The sequence below is a fragment of the Callospermophilus lateralis genome, chromosome 5, assembly GCF_048772815.1.
Source record: "Callospermophilus lateralis isolate mCalLat2 chromosome 5, mCalLat2.hap1, whole genome shotgun sequence".
Taxonomy (NCBI): Eukaryota; Metazoa; Chordata; class Mammalia; order Rodentia; family Sciuridae; genus Callospermophilus; species Callospermophilus lateralis.
In genome coordinates, this window is record NC_135309.1 from 102,024,615 (window position 1) to 102,039,539 (window position 14,925).

General features: G+C 38.0%; 1 protein-coding gene across 6 annotated transcripts in view; it reads left to right on the plus strand.

Moving 5' to 3' along the window:
- Positions 1-278: 278 nt before the first annotated feature.
- The window catches only part of Ssbp2 (single stranded DNA binding protein 2), a 335,480-nt gene continuing 320,833 nt past the window's right edge, over positions 279-14,925 (plus strand). For 5 of the 6 annotated variants that reach the window (XM_076857059.1, XM_076857062.1, XM_076857060.1 and 2 more), the window contains exon 1: positions 279-539. In XM_076857059.1, coding sequence (XP_076713174.1) covers positions 478-539 — 62 coding nt within the window. In that variant the 5' untranslated portion in view covers positions 279-477. The remainder of the gene's footprint in view (positions 540-14,925) is intronic. The other variant, XM_076857064.1, reaches the window with a different exon arrangement.

A 14,925-nucleotide genomic window follows, 5' to 3' on the forward strand; every position in this document is an offset into this window, starting at 1 on the left:
CAAAGACTCCAGGCCGCACTTTCCCCTCCTCCCGGCGCCTTCTCTCCAGTGAGGAGCCGAGCGCGGGCGGCGCAGGGGGAGGGGCGGCGGCGGAGAGAACAGCCAGTTGTTTAAAATCCTTCTAGAGCAGTTTCTAATTCCCCCCTTGCGCCCGGGTTCGGAGGGGGAGGGGGGAAGGAGAGCGGGAGGAGGGAGGAGAGAGGAGAGGGAAGAAGGGAGGGAGGAAACCAGGGAGGGAGGGAAGGAGGGAGGAGACTGCCGCTTAGGCTGTAGCCGCCACCGCGCGCTTCGGAAGGCCGAAGGGAGGGGGAGGCCTGTCAGTCTCTAGCGTTGCCTGGGAGAAGAGGGCGGAGCTTTGGCGTGGGGCGGCCAATAGTGGGGGTGGCTGCGTGGGTCGCCATGGGGACGGGGCTGTTCCCGGGGAGGCTGTGATGGGTTGACAGGTGCGTGACAGTGGGAGCTGCTCTCGGCACAAGCATGTACGGCAAAGGCAAGAGTAACAGCAGCGCCGTCCCGTCCGACAGCCAGGCCCGGGAGAAGTAAGTGTCTCCGCTTCTCACCCACCTCCGCCTTCACACGCGCGCACACTCACGCACGCTCTCGCACACTCTCTGGGAGACACACAGACACACAGACACTCTCCGCCCGGGGAGAGCCGGGGGTGGGCTGGCAGGGGGAGGGGTGTGCGAGGTGGGGGCGTGTGGTGCGGGGAGCGGCTGTTTCTCAGGAGGTGCTGGCTCGGGGCGGGCGGCCGTGGGGGGCTGTCGGGAGGGAAGCGAGTATGTTGGGGGGCGGCGGCGGTACTGGTGCTGAGGATGTAAACTTGTTTGGGTGATTGAGGGAAATAACCCGCGGATTCACCTCCTCACAAAGTAACTTTAGAGCTGGGGTCCGGGGCTGCGGGGACCTGGAGAGCCGCCGGGGGTCGCGGGGAGGGGGCAGCTACGTGGAGGAGGGCGCACGGCGGTAATGTGGTGCCTGGCGGAGCGGGCTGGGGTCTCAGCGGGCGGCTCCTGGAGCGCGGCGCTGGAGCTCCGGCGCCGGGGCTCGGGGCCGGGAGCGCAGGGCGAGGCGAGGGCGGCGGTGCCGGGCGCGCGGCGGGCGGAAGCTGGGCGCAGAACGGCCGAGCGGGGCCCCGCGGGGCGCGGAGGCGCGCGCGGGGCACTGAGGGCGTGTGCGGGCGTGGACCCGGTGGGCGTCGGGGCTTTTCCCAACTGGCGGATCCCGCGCGACGTCTGTTTTGCCTAGTGTTTCGGCAGTGGGGCCGGGGCTGGGGTGGGTGGGCGCGAGGGACACTGCTGAAGTTTGGGAATCAGAGAAGGACCGAGTTCCCGGGGAGAAAAAGTGTGCTGGCTAGGAGAGGGATCTGCTGGAGGAGGCTGGCATTTCTGCTTCTCGCTGCAGACCCAACTCCGCAGTAGCGGCGACTGGAGAACTTTTTGTGGAGACTTGCCTTCCGAACGTCGGGGGCCCCTGGTGGGCAGCTGGCGGGGCGGTCCCTGCGGGGCGGTGGTCCTGGGGCAAGCCGAAGGGGAGTTGTGTGAGCCGCAGCTCCGCCGCGAAGAGGGCTTTCTGCAGTAGGCAGGAGGCAACAATCGGAAAAGGGGTTTTTAGGGAGGAGAGAAACGCTGAGGTGGGCAGAAGCTGCTTAGTTGGGGTAGTGGGGAGATACAGGTGTTAACTTCGGTGGGAACCCAAGAGGAGGCTGGCCAGAAAAGAGCCCCTCCCGACCAGGGATGCCACCGTCACGGCACACTGCAAAGCAGGGTTGTTTGCTGCTATTCTTGTGTACTTGTAACGGTGATTTGGTTGTTACTAAAAATGAGAGCGAATAGTGACTGTGACTACTGAGGAAGAACCCCCCCCCCCCTGCCGCCTTTTATTTTTCTGTGTAGCAGATCAAACTGATTCCCAGTACCGCCTCAACTCTTGAGGGTCAGACTTATCCTTGTCATTGAATGCACTCTATTTTTCGTAGGGGGTGCAGATTGGGGGAAAGTCTGAGAGCATCACTCCGAGGTACTTTGGGTACCTTGCGCACAGAAATAGCTGCGTGAATAAAAACCGAATGTGCAGACAGACGACTAAGTTTCCCTCCTTGCTTTGGGCAGTTTTCCCCTGAAAGTTTGTTGTGCCCCAGGGATGGGAACATTTCCTAATCTTCGTGTTGGCATCAACATACACAATTCCCATAGGATTTAGGGGTTGCAGGCCTTGATGTAGCAAAACAAAACAAAGCAAAAAAACAAAAAAGAGAGAGATGCTGTTATTTTTTAGATCTATTTTTTTTAGATCCGAACTTTATTGCTCTGACAAGGAATGTATAAGAGTCACAGCCTGATTTAAGACACAGCATTTAACTGAAGTTGAAGTTTTGAATTACAGACTAATTTGTGTGCATTAATCATTTGGTTATATGATAAAAATATCTTAAGGAAGATGTTTAATGATTACAGAATATTTGGATTTCACATTATTGGGGGTGAAGAAATTGAAACTTAATGAAGCATAATCTTATTTATTTTGAGGTGATTGAATTTGAGAATCAAAGTAATTTTGGATTTTAGCTGGACTCCTGGGAGGGGGTAAATTTTGACTCAATCTAATTTGTATCCTGATGACTTTGTAAATTTGCTGATTATAACAAGGAAGTTGGACCTAGTGTGTTCTGTGGTCCTTTCTAGCTCTAATTCTGTGATTCTGTTATGAAAACAAATTGCTACTTTTGTTGTCTTATCTACCAAACTGAACATCAAGTAACATCCACTCTTATAAGCAAAGTGATGAGGGTTCTGCTAGATGGTGCTATTTGATTTAAATATATTTTTTCCATTCATTACAATTGGCAGAAGGAATTCTTGACTGACTTGCCTTATAAACTAAATATAGGTGAAGAGACCACTTTTGGAGAATTAACAAAGACTATTCTGGGTTAATTGTTTTGAATTAATTTATAGGTGAATGTTAGAAGACAAACATTGAGGTAGTTCTGTTTTATAGAACATAGTTTCTGTTTTATAGAACATAGTTGGTGGGAAGAATTGATCTGATTACCCAGTTTTTCTTGTTATGGTTACTTGGGACTTTGATGGCACTATTCTACATCAATGTACTAGTTTCTGAAGTTAGGAATCTTGAAGGTATCTTTAAAAAGGATGTTACAATTTTTTGTTACTAATTTTTTTTAAGGTGGCAGATTTTAAAAGGTGGTCAAGTGATGAATTCTCCTTTAGTAAGCAAATTAGAACTGTTGTGATATTTAAATTACAGAAATAATTTTTCATTAATAAGTAATATACACCGCAATAAAAAGATCCTGAAAAATGAATGTCCCGAATCATGGCATACACATTCAATAAACATTGGTTTTATAATCTATCAAGAAATACATTTTCTCACAACTTTATAGGGAATAGCTAAGCACTTACCTATATTATATCTTAGCTTTTTCTTGAACTAAAAACTACATTGGGGATGTAGCTCAGTGGTAGAGTGCTTGCCACACATGAGTGATCTCCTGGGTTCAATCCTCAGCACAGCAAAAACAAAACAAAACGCTATATAAAATATTTGAAATTTATTTGTAGATTTCATACACAGTTTCTAAAGTTTTACTTTGCAGTCCTGAACATAAAAATGGCCTGGGCAGGTTAATTACTTATTTTGTTGTTTTAAAAAACAAACAGATCAAGTCTATTCAAAGGCTTGGATTAGGTTTAATTAGAGAGGGAGTGATTGAAAACCTTGAAGGGAGGTGGTATGTTTGCATAGAAATTTTAATTCTGATCTTGTTAGGTCATTTCCTGCTTTAGCACACTTTCTTTACAACATTGATCATGATGGTAATTAAATAACTGTGTAATTGCCTGTTTAATGTCTTGCTTTTCCTAAAATGTAAGTTTCTTGAGAGTAGGGGACTAATTTCTTCTAATTTTTAATTTCTTCTCTAAGGTATCTTTGATATTAAGAGAAATACTTCTAATATTGAAAGACCAAATAAATTCTTATAAATGAAAATGTTAGACTTAAAGGAAGTTTTTCAATGACATCCAAGATAATGTCATAAGTTTGAGTTCACATTTTCTAGCTTAGTCCTATTTCAAAAATACGCCCAAACAATAGTGTTCTCTAGCTTAGTTGTATTTCAGAAATGCGCCCCCCCCCCAAAAAAAATAATACAACCAAAGTAACTTAATTTACTTGTTATCCTATGTGCTAGTTGTTGTGTTCGTTATGTTTATTTTCTCTAATTCTCCCAACAAAGCTTCAAGATACGTGATTTCTTTTTTTCTCCATTGAAGAAATAAGAAAACTGGAGACCCTGGGTTGTAAAATAAATGCATACACTGCTAGATATGCTACTAGAAAACAAGCTTGATTTCTAACACAGATTTTTCTAACTTTAGAATCTATGGTTGACGCTGAAGAATACATTTTTCAGTGTACCAGATTGCCTTCCTGATCTAGGGTAGGATGCTACAGATTTAGGGAATAGCATTACATAATCAGATATAACAGACTTTAAAGATTTGATCAGATATGCACTCTTAATCATTGGTGTACCCAGATGCTTATACCCTCCATTTTGTTAGACTGAAGAAATGTGTGTGGTTTTGGGGAAGGCATAGAAATCTTAGGAGTGAAAGTTGGAAACCCAGAATAATGAAATATCTTTGTTTCTTTCTTTCCAGGAATTTTGTTTGACCATTTAAGTTTTTAAATTATAATAGTTGTAAACAAGTCCTGTATGAAAAATATTGCTGAACTTTAAGCCATGCAATATGCCATCTAGGAAAAAGTAACTGGCAGCTGCAAATAGATGGGTAGTGATGTTAATTTTTTATTAAACTAATTTGGTCTTTAATGTTTTGTAATAGCACTGAAAGAGGAATGTGCTAGAAAGAAAAGTTGTTTATAAGATAAACATAGTTGACAGTGACATTTATTATGTGAACTAGCCTAAATTACAACAAACTGTATATCTAACCTGGGGCTTTGAAAAATAACTTTGGCTTTTAAAGATTGGTGATTTTTGTTGGACATACCTGGATACAAATACCATATGCTCATTTTTGAACAGTTATAATCAAAAGAACATGTAAATACCACTCCATGTAAGAGTTTATTGCGATTAGTACCTGCCAACATCACCTTATTCTCCCCCCACCTTTCATCCTTAAAGCAACCCTATCAAAGAAAACTTGATATCTTTCTTTCTGAAAGAAATAAAGCAAATGAAGTGTTACAAATCTCTCCAGAAACTTGTTTGATGAGCAATGTACACAATTCAAGATTTCTAAAATAAAGGAAGCAATATCTTTATGGGAATGAAATTTCCTACAATATGTTGACTCTTCCAACTATGAAATCTTTCCTCCAAAATATTGAACAATTTGTATCTGAGATGTCAGCTGTGAGATTTTTTTTTTTTTTCCACCTTCTGGTTGATGTCTTTCCTGTTACTTAAAGAGAAGGATCTCCCTTTGTTCCCCTTGGATTGAACCTAGGGCCTTATATATGCTAGGCAAGTGCTACTGAGCTATGTTCCAAGCCCAGACTTTTTTTCCTGAAGGAATAAATCTAAAAAAGAGACTGTGTAAGATATTCAAACTTAAATTTTAATATTTATAAAGAGATTTATTGTCATCCTTAGAAATAGTATTATAAACTGGGCATGGTGGCGAAGGCCAATAATCCCAACAATTTAGGTGGCAGAGGCGGGAGGATCACAAATTAGAGGCCAGGCTCAGCAATTTAGTGAGGCTCTAGGCAAATTTAGCAAGACCCTGTCTCAAAGAATAATAAAATGGTCTGAGGATCTAACTTAGTGGTAAAACACCCGTGGGTTCAATCTCCAATACTCCCCTCCCCAAACCCCGCCCAAACCTAGAAATAGTGTTATAAGTATGCTATACTTTGAGAACGTGTGTGTGAGTGTGTGTGTGTGTGTGTGTGTGTGTGTAGGGGGGGAGGGGTTATTCTCGTACTTTGAAAGCCAGTTTGCCTATAAAACTAATTTGGATGAAAAAAATTTGTAGTCCTGAAGTAGTAGAACAAATGTGTCTTTATCATCATCAGTTACTACCAGAAAACAGAATTATTTTGACTTAATTGAAAATACTCCATGGGGCAGGAGCTGGAACACCCACTTTGTTGTTGATTAATATTTTATCTTAATAGTTTCAAGTTAGAAGTAAAATTTGAAGGAAAAAAAAACCCAATTTGAATTTAGATTTTCCTTCTATGGAGATCACCATTACATTAGTGTTGGAATAGGATTAGGACCCAGAACACTGAGTTTGAAAGACATGAAACTACTGCTGGAAATATGTAATTTAAAAATAAATAGTTATAATTTTATTTTGGAATACATGGTATTCTCTACCATTATGTGTACATTATTACTTTGACATTGATGTGGGAATAACATTAAATACTAGTGACATATCATTTACTAACATTTAAGCCTCTATAAACATGCCAAAATATTAATTTCATCATGAAGTTAGTCTAAAAAGATGATCTTAAAATAGCATTGGAGCTTGTTCAGTGGCACATACCTATAATCCCAGTGGCTCAGGAGGCTACGGCAGGAGGATTGCAAGTTCAAAGCCAGCCTCAGCAAAAGCAAGGTGCTAAGCAACTCAGTGAGACCTTGTCTCTAAATAAAATACAAAATAGGGCTGAGGATGTGTCTCAGTGGCTGAATGCCCCTGAGTTCAATCTTTGCTATCCCCCGCCCCCCACCAAATAGCATTGGAGTAAAGAATAAGATGTATTTGTTAGTATCTGAAGAGTCTGGAGTAAAAATTAAATGATGATATTATTCAGACTTTAGACTTTGCTTATCAGATTTTGTATGTATTTTACATATATAACATCTGTTCATGTTCATGTAAGGCTTTTTAAACTTATATAACTTAACTAGGACTATGACAGTTCTCTAAATTATTACACAAAAACCCCCATGTATTCTATGAAAGATGACATGAAGGGTGGCCCACCAAGATTAAGATTCTTCCTGTTTTTAATAATATTAAATAGCAGGGACTGGGGCTGGGGTTCAGTGGTAGAGTGCCTGCCATGCAATGCGCAAGGCCCTGGGTTTGATCCTCAGCACCACATAAAAATAGATATTGTGTCTAACTACAACTAAAATGTGTGTGTGTGTGTGTGTGTGTGTGTGTGTATAAAAATTTAAAAACATAGCAGAAAGTGTTCTTAGCTTTACCCAAACTGTTATATCTCATTCAATATTTTCAATGTGAAAACATTGAAAAACAAGTAGAAAATGGACTACACAGGGAAAAATAGAGTTTTTCCACATAATTTTTAAGTCTACCTTGGTCAAAATGAGTGAATAATTTTTGGCAGTAAATTCATGGTTAAAGATTTTTGAAAAGGGGAGCTACTGTTTTTGTAATAATTGCAGAACTAAAAATGTATCTGGATCAGCCTGGATAGTATTAATGTAGTGGTGGTATTAATATTTCTATTTTTTGCTCATCTTTTAAAGGACAAACTTAAGTTAGTATTAGCTTGTGAGGCACTGGGTTTGATTCTCAGCACCACATATATATAAGTGAAAAAAAGAAAGTCCATCACCATCTAAAAAATATTTTTAAAGAAGAATTTTGATTGTTGCATTTCATGTAGGAACCTAAGTAGCTTTGAGAACAATAATGAGCCATCATAATATTTTAGTTTACAATTCAGTTAGAGTGAACCAATGACCTGGCAAATTCCTATTTTTGATCTTCTGTATTAATTTTGCTTCATGGACATAATGTCATAAAGTAGTTCAGCACAGAAAATATTGTAGACTGAAGTATAACATTCTATTATTCTTTTTCTGCTCTTAAAGATTTTTTTCTCAGTAATAGTAGGTATTGAAGGGTATATTTTAATTACTAATATAGCTGTAATTTTAGTTTCCAATCCAAGACAGAAATTTAATACAGTATTAAAATACTGATGAAATATTTGTGAAGACAAGAATAGAAGGTGGAAATTTATATGTGATACTGTCCACTTAAGTTAAAAGAGTTGATGCCTCAAAACAGGCTTTCCTCTGAAATTATTAATATGGTTATTTCTTTTTTTATTTTAGATAACTCCAGACTTGGGGAGAGAGGGGGGAGAGAGGAGAGCTATTTTATTGACAGAAGAAATTGACAAAAATTATTGCAATAAAATGATCTCATGAGGCTGGGTGCAATAGTGCACACCTGTAGTCTCAGCTGCTTGGGCAGCTGAGGAGTTGGACACCAACCTTGGCAACTCCTCCCCAAACAAGAAAACAAAACAACATCAACAAAAAGCAAAATACCCACCCCCCCAAACAAATCCAACAATGATCTTAGAGAGAGAGAATTAAAATAACAATATCCTAAATACTCTATAATGAATTTGTTGAGTTTGTCATAGAATGTTATTAATAGTAACAATAATAGCAATGCTTTCATTTAAGAATTTTGTTTACATTTGGTACTTTCTATCTTTTAATCCCTTCAAAAATACTGTTTTCTCTTAATGTTACAGAAGAAACAGGCTTAAGAGTTTATTACAGCTTTGGCTGCAAATATCAGAACAGGAGATAGAAAAATGGCTTAATTGACCAGGTTTAAAAATAAATCTTAATAGAATGAAGATATATGAAAGTGGCAATTCCAGATCTGCTTAAGTGAATCAAGAACATCAGGGTTCAGGATCAGGTTCTCTGCCATCCTTGTGGTCTTCCTGTTGTGACTGTAACATGGCTGCTTCAGGTTCCCAGCATCACTTCTCTCACAGACTAGTATAAAATCAGGAGGAAGAGACAAGTTTTTCCTTCTTCATGTCTCATCAGTCAGGAAGGAAAACCTATTCTTGTATTAGGAGATCTCTTCTTATGCCTTATTAGAAAGAACTGTAAAATTCCTTCCGCTAAACCAATTACTGGCAAAGGTAATGGTATTACCATAATTGGCTTAAATCAGTCATTGTTTATCCCTTGGGCTAGAAACATTGCTCCCCTGTACCTGAACTACCTAAACAATACTTGGAGTCTTTAGCAAGGAAGATGTATCTTGAGTAGAGTAAAATGGGTCTCTGCTTTCATGGAACTTTCACATTTGTAGGAGAAATATATAAGTAAATAAATGTACTAGGTAAATTTGGATAGTCATATATGCTATAAAGTAATAAAATATGGGGGCTATAGTATAGAGAATGACTGAGAATCTACAGTAGATTGGATAGTTAGGGGAAGGTTCTTTGAGAAAAGACATTTAAGTAGAGATCTGACTAATATTGAAAGAAACAGCCATGGGAAAGCCTTGAGGTTAGAGTGTTTCCAGCAGTTCAAAGCTACCATTGAGGAAACTTCTTAACATGAACATAACTGCTCAAGGATATATACAATACTAATGAAAGTTGGGATGAAGAAGCTATTCTTCCTTGGTTTTATTTTTTACTGAGGAATTGGATGGTGGATCCAGTTTTTCTGGTCCTCCTACATGGTAGGACTGATTATCTTTTATCTCCTTAGCCCTCAGGATACAGTTGTTTCTAAGGAAGACAGTGGGGTTTTTATAATGATATTGTTGGTAGAAATAGTTAAGGTTTATTGAAAGCCTCTTGGGGGGGACTGGGGTTGTGGCTCAGTGGTAGAGCACTTGCCTAGCATGTGTGAGGTACTGGGTTTGGTCCTCAGCAACACATACAAATAAATAAAATAAATGTATTGTGTCCATGTACATTCAAAAAAAAAAAAAAGAAAAAAAAAGTCTATGGGGTTAGCAAAGATGGTATAGCTGGTGGCATGGTTATTTTTCCTAAACCTCCCAGATTGGATTGGATGCTTTTGTAGAAACCTCTGTTTTTCGTGTCAGTTATAAATAGTGAATAATTTATGTGATGTTTTGTTTAATGTCTTTCCTCAGATTGGAAGCTCCATACGGTTTAAGCATCATGCTATTTCACCATTGTATTCCCACTGCTTAGCACAGTGCTTGGAATTGTTATTATATGTTTGTGAAATAAATGAATTAAGGATGTAATCAATAATATGACAAATGTCACAAAAGTCTATTTTTTCCCTCCATCTCCAGTTTTTGGTGCTTGGATTAATATGTAATTTCTAAAGAAGATATTTCTAAAATATAGGCATATAGTAGTCTCTGTGAATTTCAGAACTAGGAGAGAGTACCTACTTATATTACCATGAAACTGTGTGTTTTTCATATGAATTTTTGATAGACTACTTTGCTCATAAACTTAATAATATAAATGAAATTGTATTACAGTTTCCAAGTTTTTAAAATATAGCTTATTTTAATTTAATTTAAATCTCATAATCCTGTGAAGTAGGTGGTATCTTAATTGATTGTTAAGATTTATAAATGAAAATTTACTTACCCAGGTAGGATAATATAGATATTATATGGTGGAGTTGAGCCATATTTAGATGTTTTTGGTTCCAAGGTCAGTGTTCTTTTCATTTTACTATAGGTACCTCTTTTATGATGGGAGATTTATATATAATATATATATATATATAAAGGTTGCATTAAGAATTTGATTCAACAGAGAATCATAGATTAGATGTTAAAGTTTATCAGTACTTTGATTAAAAGAAAAATATGTGTTATAGTATGTTAAACACAGTCCTATACAATATTTAACTCCAGAAGTGCCATGTCTTGAATAAATTATGATTTTTATTTGAAATCCTTATGCTCTTGTTATGTAAATTGGTCGGTGTATGATTTAGTATAGTTTTAAGTTACTGATTTGTGAAGGCTCAGGATAAATTTTTTTTTTTTTAAACCAATGAACTCTTCTTTGCCAGTTAGCTTCAGTCTGGAGAGGTGGGGTCGGGAAAGAGAAAGAAAGGTTTTTTTTTTCCCTTTCATGCTTCTTTCTAATAAGGTAGGGAAAGTCTTTCAATATGAATTATTGATCGCATGTTCTTTTGTCCTGGTAAAATATGTAACATAAAATTTAGCACTTTAACTATTTTTAGGTGTATAGTTCAGTGATATTAAGTATATTCACACTGTTGTACAGCTGTCTGCAGTCTCCAGTTCTAGAACTTTTTTTCATCCTCCTAAGCTGAAGCTGTATACTCATTAAACAAAAGCTTCCCACTCTTTGCTCTCCTTAGTTCTGGGCAACCACCATTTTATATTCTTTTTTTATGAATTTGACTATTCAAGGTACTTTATACATATTTTCCCTTTTTTGGGACTGGCTGCTTTTCTTGCTTAATCCCTACAGCAACTTCATAAAGTAGATGTAATCCTGATTTTACATATGGGAAAACTGAGTCTCAGAGGTTACATATCTTGTTCCAGGCCTCACAGTAAATTGTATAGCATGTTTTCAAACTCTGGTTTCTGACTGTGCTGCCTATTTTAGCCATAGACCAGCCTAAGAAAATTGAACTTCTTAAATAGTTGGATTTTGCCAATTAGCATTTAAAACTCATTTTAAAAATTTGTTTATTTTTATAATAGTATACATTTATATATATTTTATAAGATGAGAATCCCATTCATCCTGCTTTCTACTATCTCTCCATTCCTGTATTTATTTAAAAAAATGTGAACTGTCAATGTTGGCCTCTGTTGAGCCCTCCTGAGTGAGATCTGAATAGCCCAGCAATCTCTGCCCACCAGGAACTGACTCTCCAGAGGGGGATCACTATCAGCAATTACCACACTGGGTAAAAAAGCACTGTAATAGTTATTCCAAAGATGGTATGAGAGTTTTGGAAAAGGGCATTGAATCTAGCCTAGGAGTCTTGAGTGTCAGGAGATATTTCTAAGGGGCTATTTACTAAAAGACAAACATTAGGAAAATTGAGGAGGGGTTACCTAAGATAGGGAGAGAATGTGTGGGGTTGGGGAGGGGAATGAGAAAGAAAGTACAGAAATACAAAGGCATGAAGAGTGTAGTATATAGTCATCCCTTGGTATACTTGGTTCCATGACCCCCATGGATACCAAAATCTGCAGATGCTCAAGTCCTTTATGCAACATGGCATAGTATTTGCATATAATCTATGCACATCTTTCTGTGTACTGAAAATCATTTTCAGATTACTTATAATACTAATACAATGTAAACATTATGCAAATAGTTGTTATGCTTTATTGTTCAGGAAATGATGACAAGAAAAAGAAATCCGTACTTGTTTGGTACAGATGGACTTTTTTTTTTTTTTTTTTGAATGTTGTTGAGCTGTTTTTTGTTGAACCTGCAGATGCAGAACCATGGATACAGAGGGCCAACTGTATTTGGTAAACTGCAATAAAATTGATATGATTGGATGTGCTGTAGAGGATATGTCTGGCAAGTTAAACAGGAACTATTTAAAAAACAACCTTGAATGACAGCTTGACCTTGGAGATAAAGAATTTTAAGCAGAAAAGTTACATCATCTGAGGTGCATTTTAGAATATTAATTCTAGAAGTTATATGAAGGGTGGGACACAAGGGGAAACAGATCTATCAGGAAACATTGGTAATAACTAAGCTGCTGTAACAATATAAATGTGTTAGCTGTCATCATTCTTCTGCATTAATGCAGTAGATATTTCAGGCTGTGGAATATAGGACCTGGGACCTAAATGAAAAAAATTAGGAATTTTAAGATGATTATAATTGTTTTAGTCCCAGATTTTGAGGGAATATAGGAGGAAGAATACGAAGGAGGCAGTTGGTGAGTTCAGTTTGAGGTGTTATCCAGACCTAGAGAGAGAACAGTTTGGGAAGAAATTTGTTATGTAGTTTTTTTTAGTTGAGAAATCTAGGCTGGAGATAATGGAATTGAGAGGCTGGGGACAGAGAAGTAACATTTATAAATGTAAGGTGTTTGAGTTTTAAACATTGTGCCAGGTACCTCGTGTGTTATGTTTTATTTCATTTTGTTGACGAGGAAACTAAGACTTCAGTAGGATAAGTAATTTAGACAAGTCACATGTCAGAACCCAACTGTAAACTCAGTGTTAGCTTATTCTTTCTTTTAAAAGAATAATTTTTTTGAAATATGACATTCATATAGAAAAAAATGTATGTATCCTAGGTGTATAGCTTGATAAATTTTCACTAACTGAATACAGCAGTGTAACCAAGCAACCACATCAAGAGAAAGGCTATCACCAGCACTGTAGAAGCTTCACATATGCTCCCCACTCTGCCTGTACTTTTAACAGCATAGATTAGTTTTGTCTGATTTTACCTCTTACATATCTGCTTCTGTCTTTTCCTTTGCATTGTATATAATTTGAAAGCATGAGATGGGAATAAAGCCATTTTTTCTTGGAAATGTATAGGGAGAAAGTGTGAAGAAATCAAAGATTTTGAGAGTTTGAGATTGAGAGCAAAAAGGAACACCAGAGAAATGTGAAGAGTTCATAAAAGACTGGCATCACAGTGATCAAGAAATGGGGGTTCTGAGAATTGAGGTGTGAGTTACTATGTCAGACACAGTAGAATGAATGAAGAGGTTTAAACAAGGGTTGATGTTTTAATTGAGAGGCCAACTTTGACCTTAGGGATATCAGTTTCAGTGGAGTGAACCCAAGTTAGCATGCAGTGTTTTGAGATGTGGAGATAAAGTGAGGAAGAAAAGTCAACTATGGATAGTCTTCAGACTAACTACAAGGAAATAAAGGGTTTTCTCTTTTTTTGTGTGTGTGGAGGGATTTTTGCATGTGGTGGGTATTCTTTGGGGAATGCCATTTGGTTTTATCACTTTAGTAAAGAGATTTTGTTATTTTATTAAAGTGTTTTTCAACTGCTTGGGACCAGTTTTTAAAAAATTATTAAAGGATGACAATAATGGGATGTTATAGAGGACATGGAAAGGAAAGAAGTCAGCAAGTGTTTAGCTTTAGTAGTTGGTTATTGAAAGTGACTGAGTATGTACATTTTAAAAATGATTTTTAGGATAGATTACATTGCTAACTTTTGTCAATTATTTTTTAAAAGCTTTTTGGGTCTTATTAGAATAAAGGGATTATTTCCAAGAGATGACTGGGAAATGACTGTAGTATAGTTGAGAAAATGAAATTATTAGCTGCATTGTGGTTACCAATCAGTAGGATTATTAGCTTTTAAAGCAAAAATTTGGTGGATTTTTTTTGTCTCCACTGGTTACCAAACTTTAATTCATCCCTATAGAACAGTATCTCTAAATTTCCTCTCTTCTTTTTAAATTGGTAAAAGGGACACATGAGAATACTTGAGTAAGTAAAACCATTACTCACAGAAGCACAAATTGACTTTGATTGGCTTACCAGGACTTTTTAAAATACTTTGTTATTCAAGTAATAAATATTCAAAGTAGAAAACTTCAAAAATGTAGAGAAGAAAAATAAAGAATATAAACTTATAACCTTCCAGTATTTTTTCGATATCCGTCCATGCGTGGAAAAATTTTACATTATTTTGTAAGAAAAATATCAAAATTACTTGACCAAAAAGCACCCTTTTAAATGTACCAATTAAAGGGCAAAAGAAAGTAATATATGTGAACTTTTATCATTTTCCGTTCCCATTAAATACTTTCCTCAAAAACAAAAGTTAAAAAAAAGTTGTTTAAATTCTATCATTATTAACTCACTCTTTAAATTCTCATTCTTGGCCTGCTCTTTTCCAGGCACTGTACAAGGCAGTGGGGACAAACTCTGCCAAGAGAAGTAAACAGGGTGTTTGGCATAGGAACAGTTTGTGCTTGGGAGAGGTCCAGAAGTGAGAGAGTAGGATCCTTTTAGAAACAGAAAGTTCAGTAGTGTTATAGTGTGTATGTTTCAGAGAGGGATATTTTGGAAAGGTGGTAAAGGTTACAGAGGTGAGCAACGGTTAATTCTTGAAAGCCGGGCAAAGGCTTTGAGTTCCTCCTGAGGCCAGTGGTGTCCATTCTGAGGTTTTTAAGGA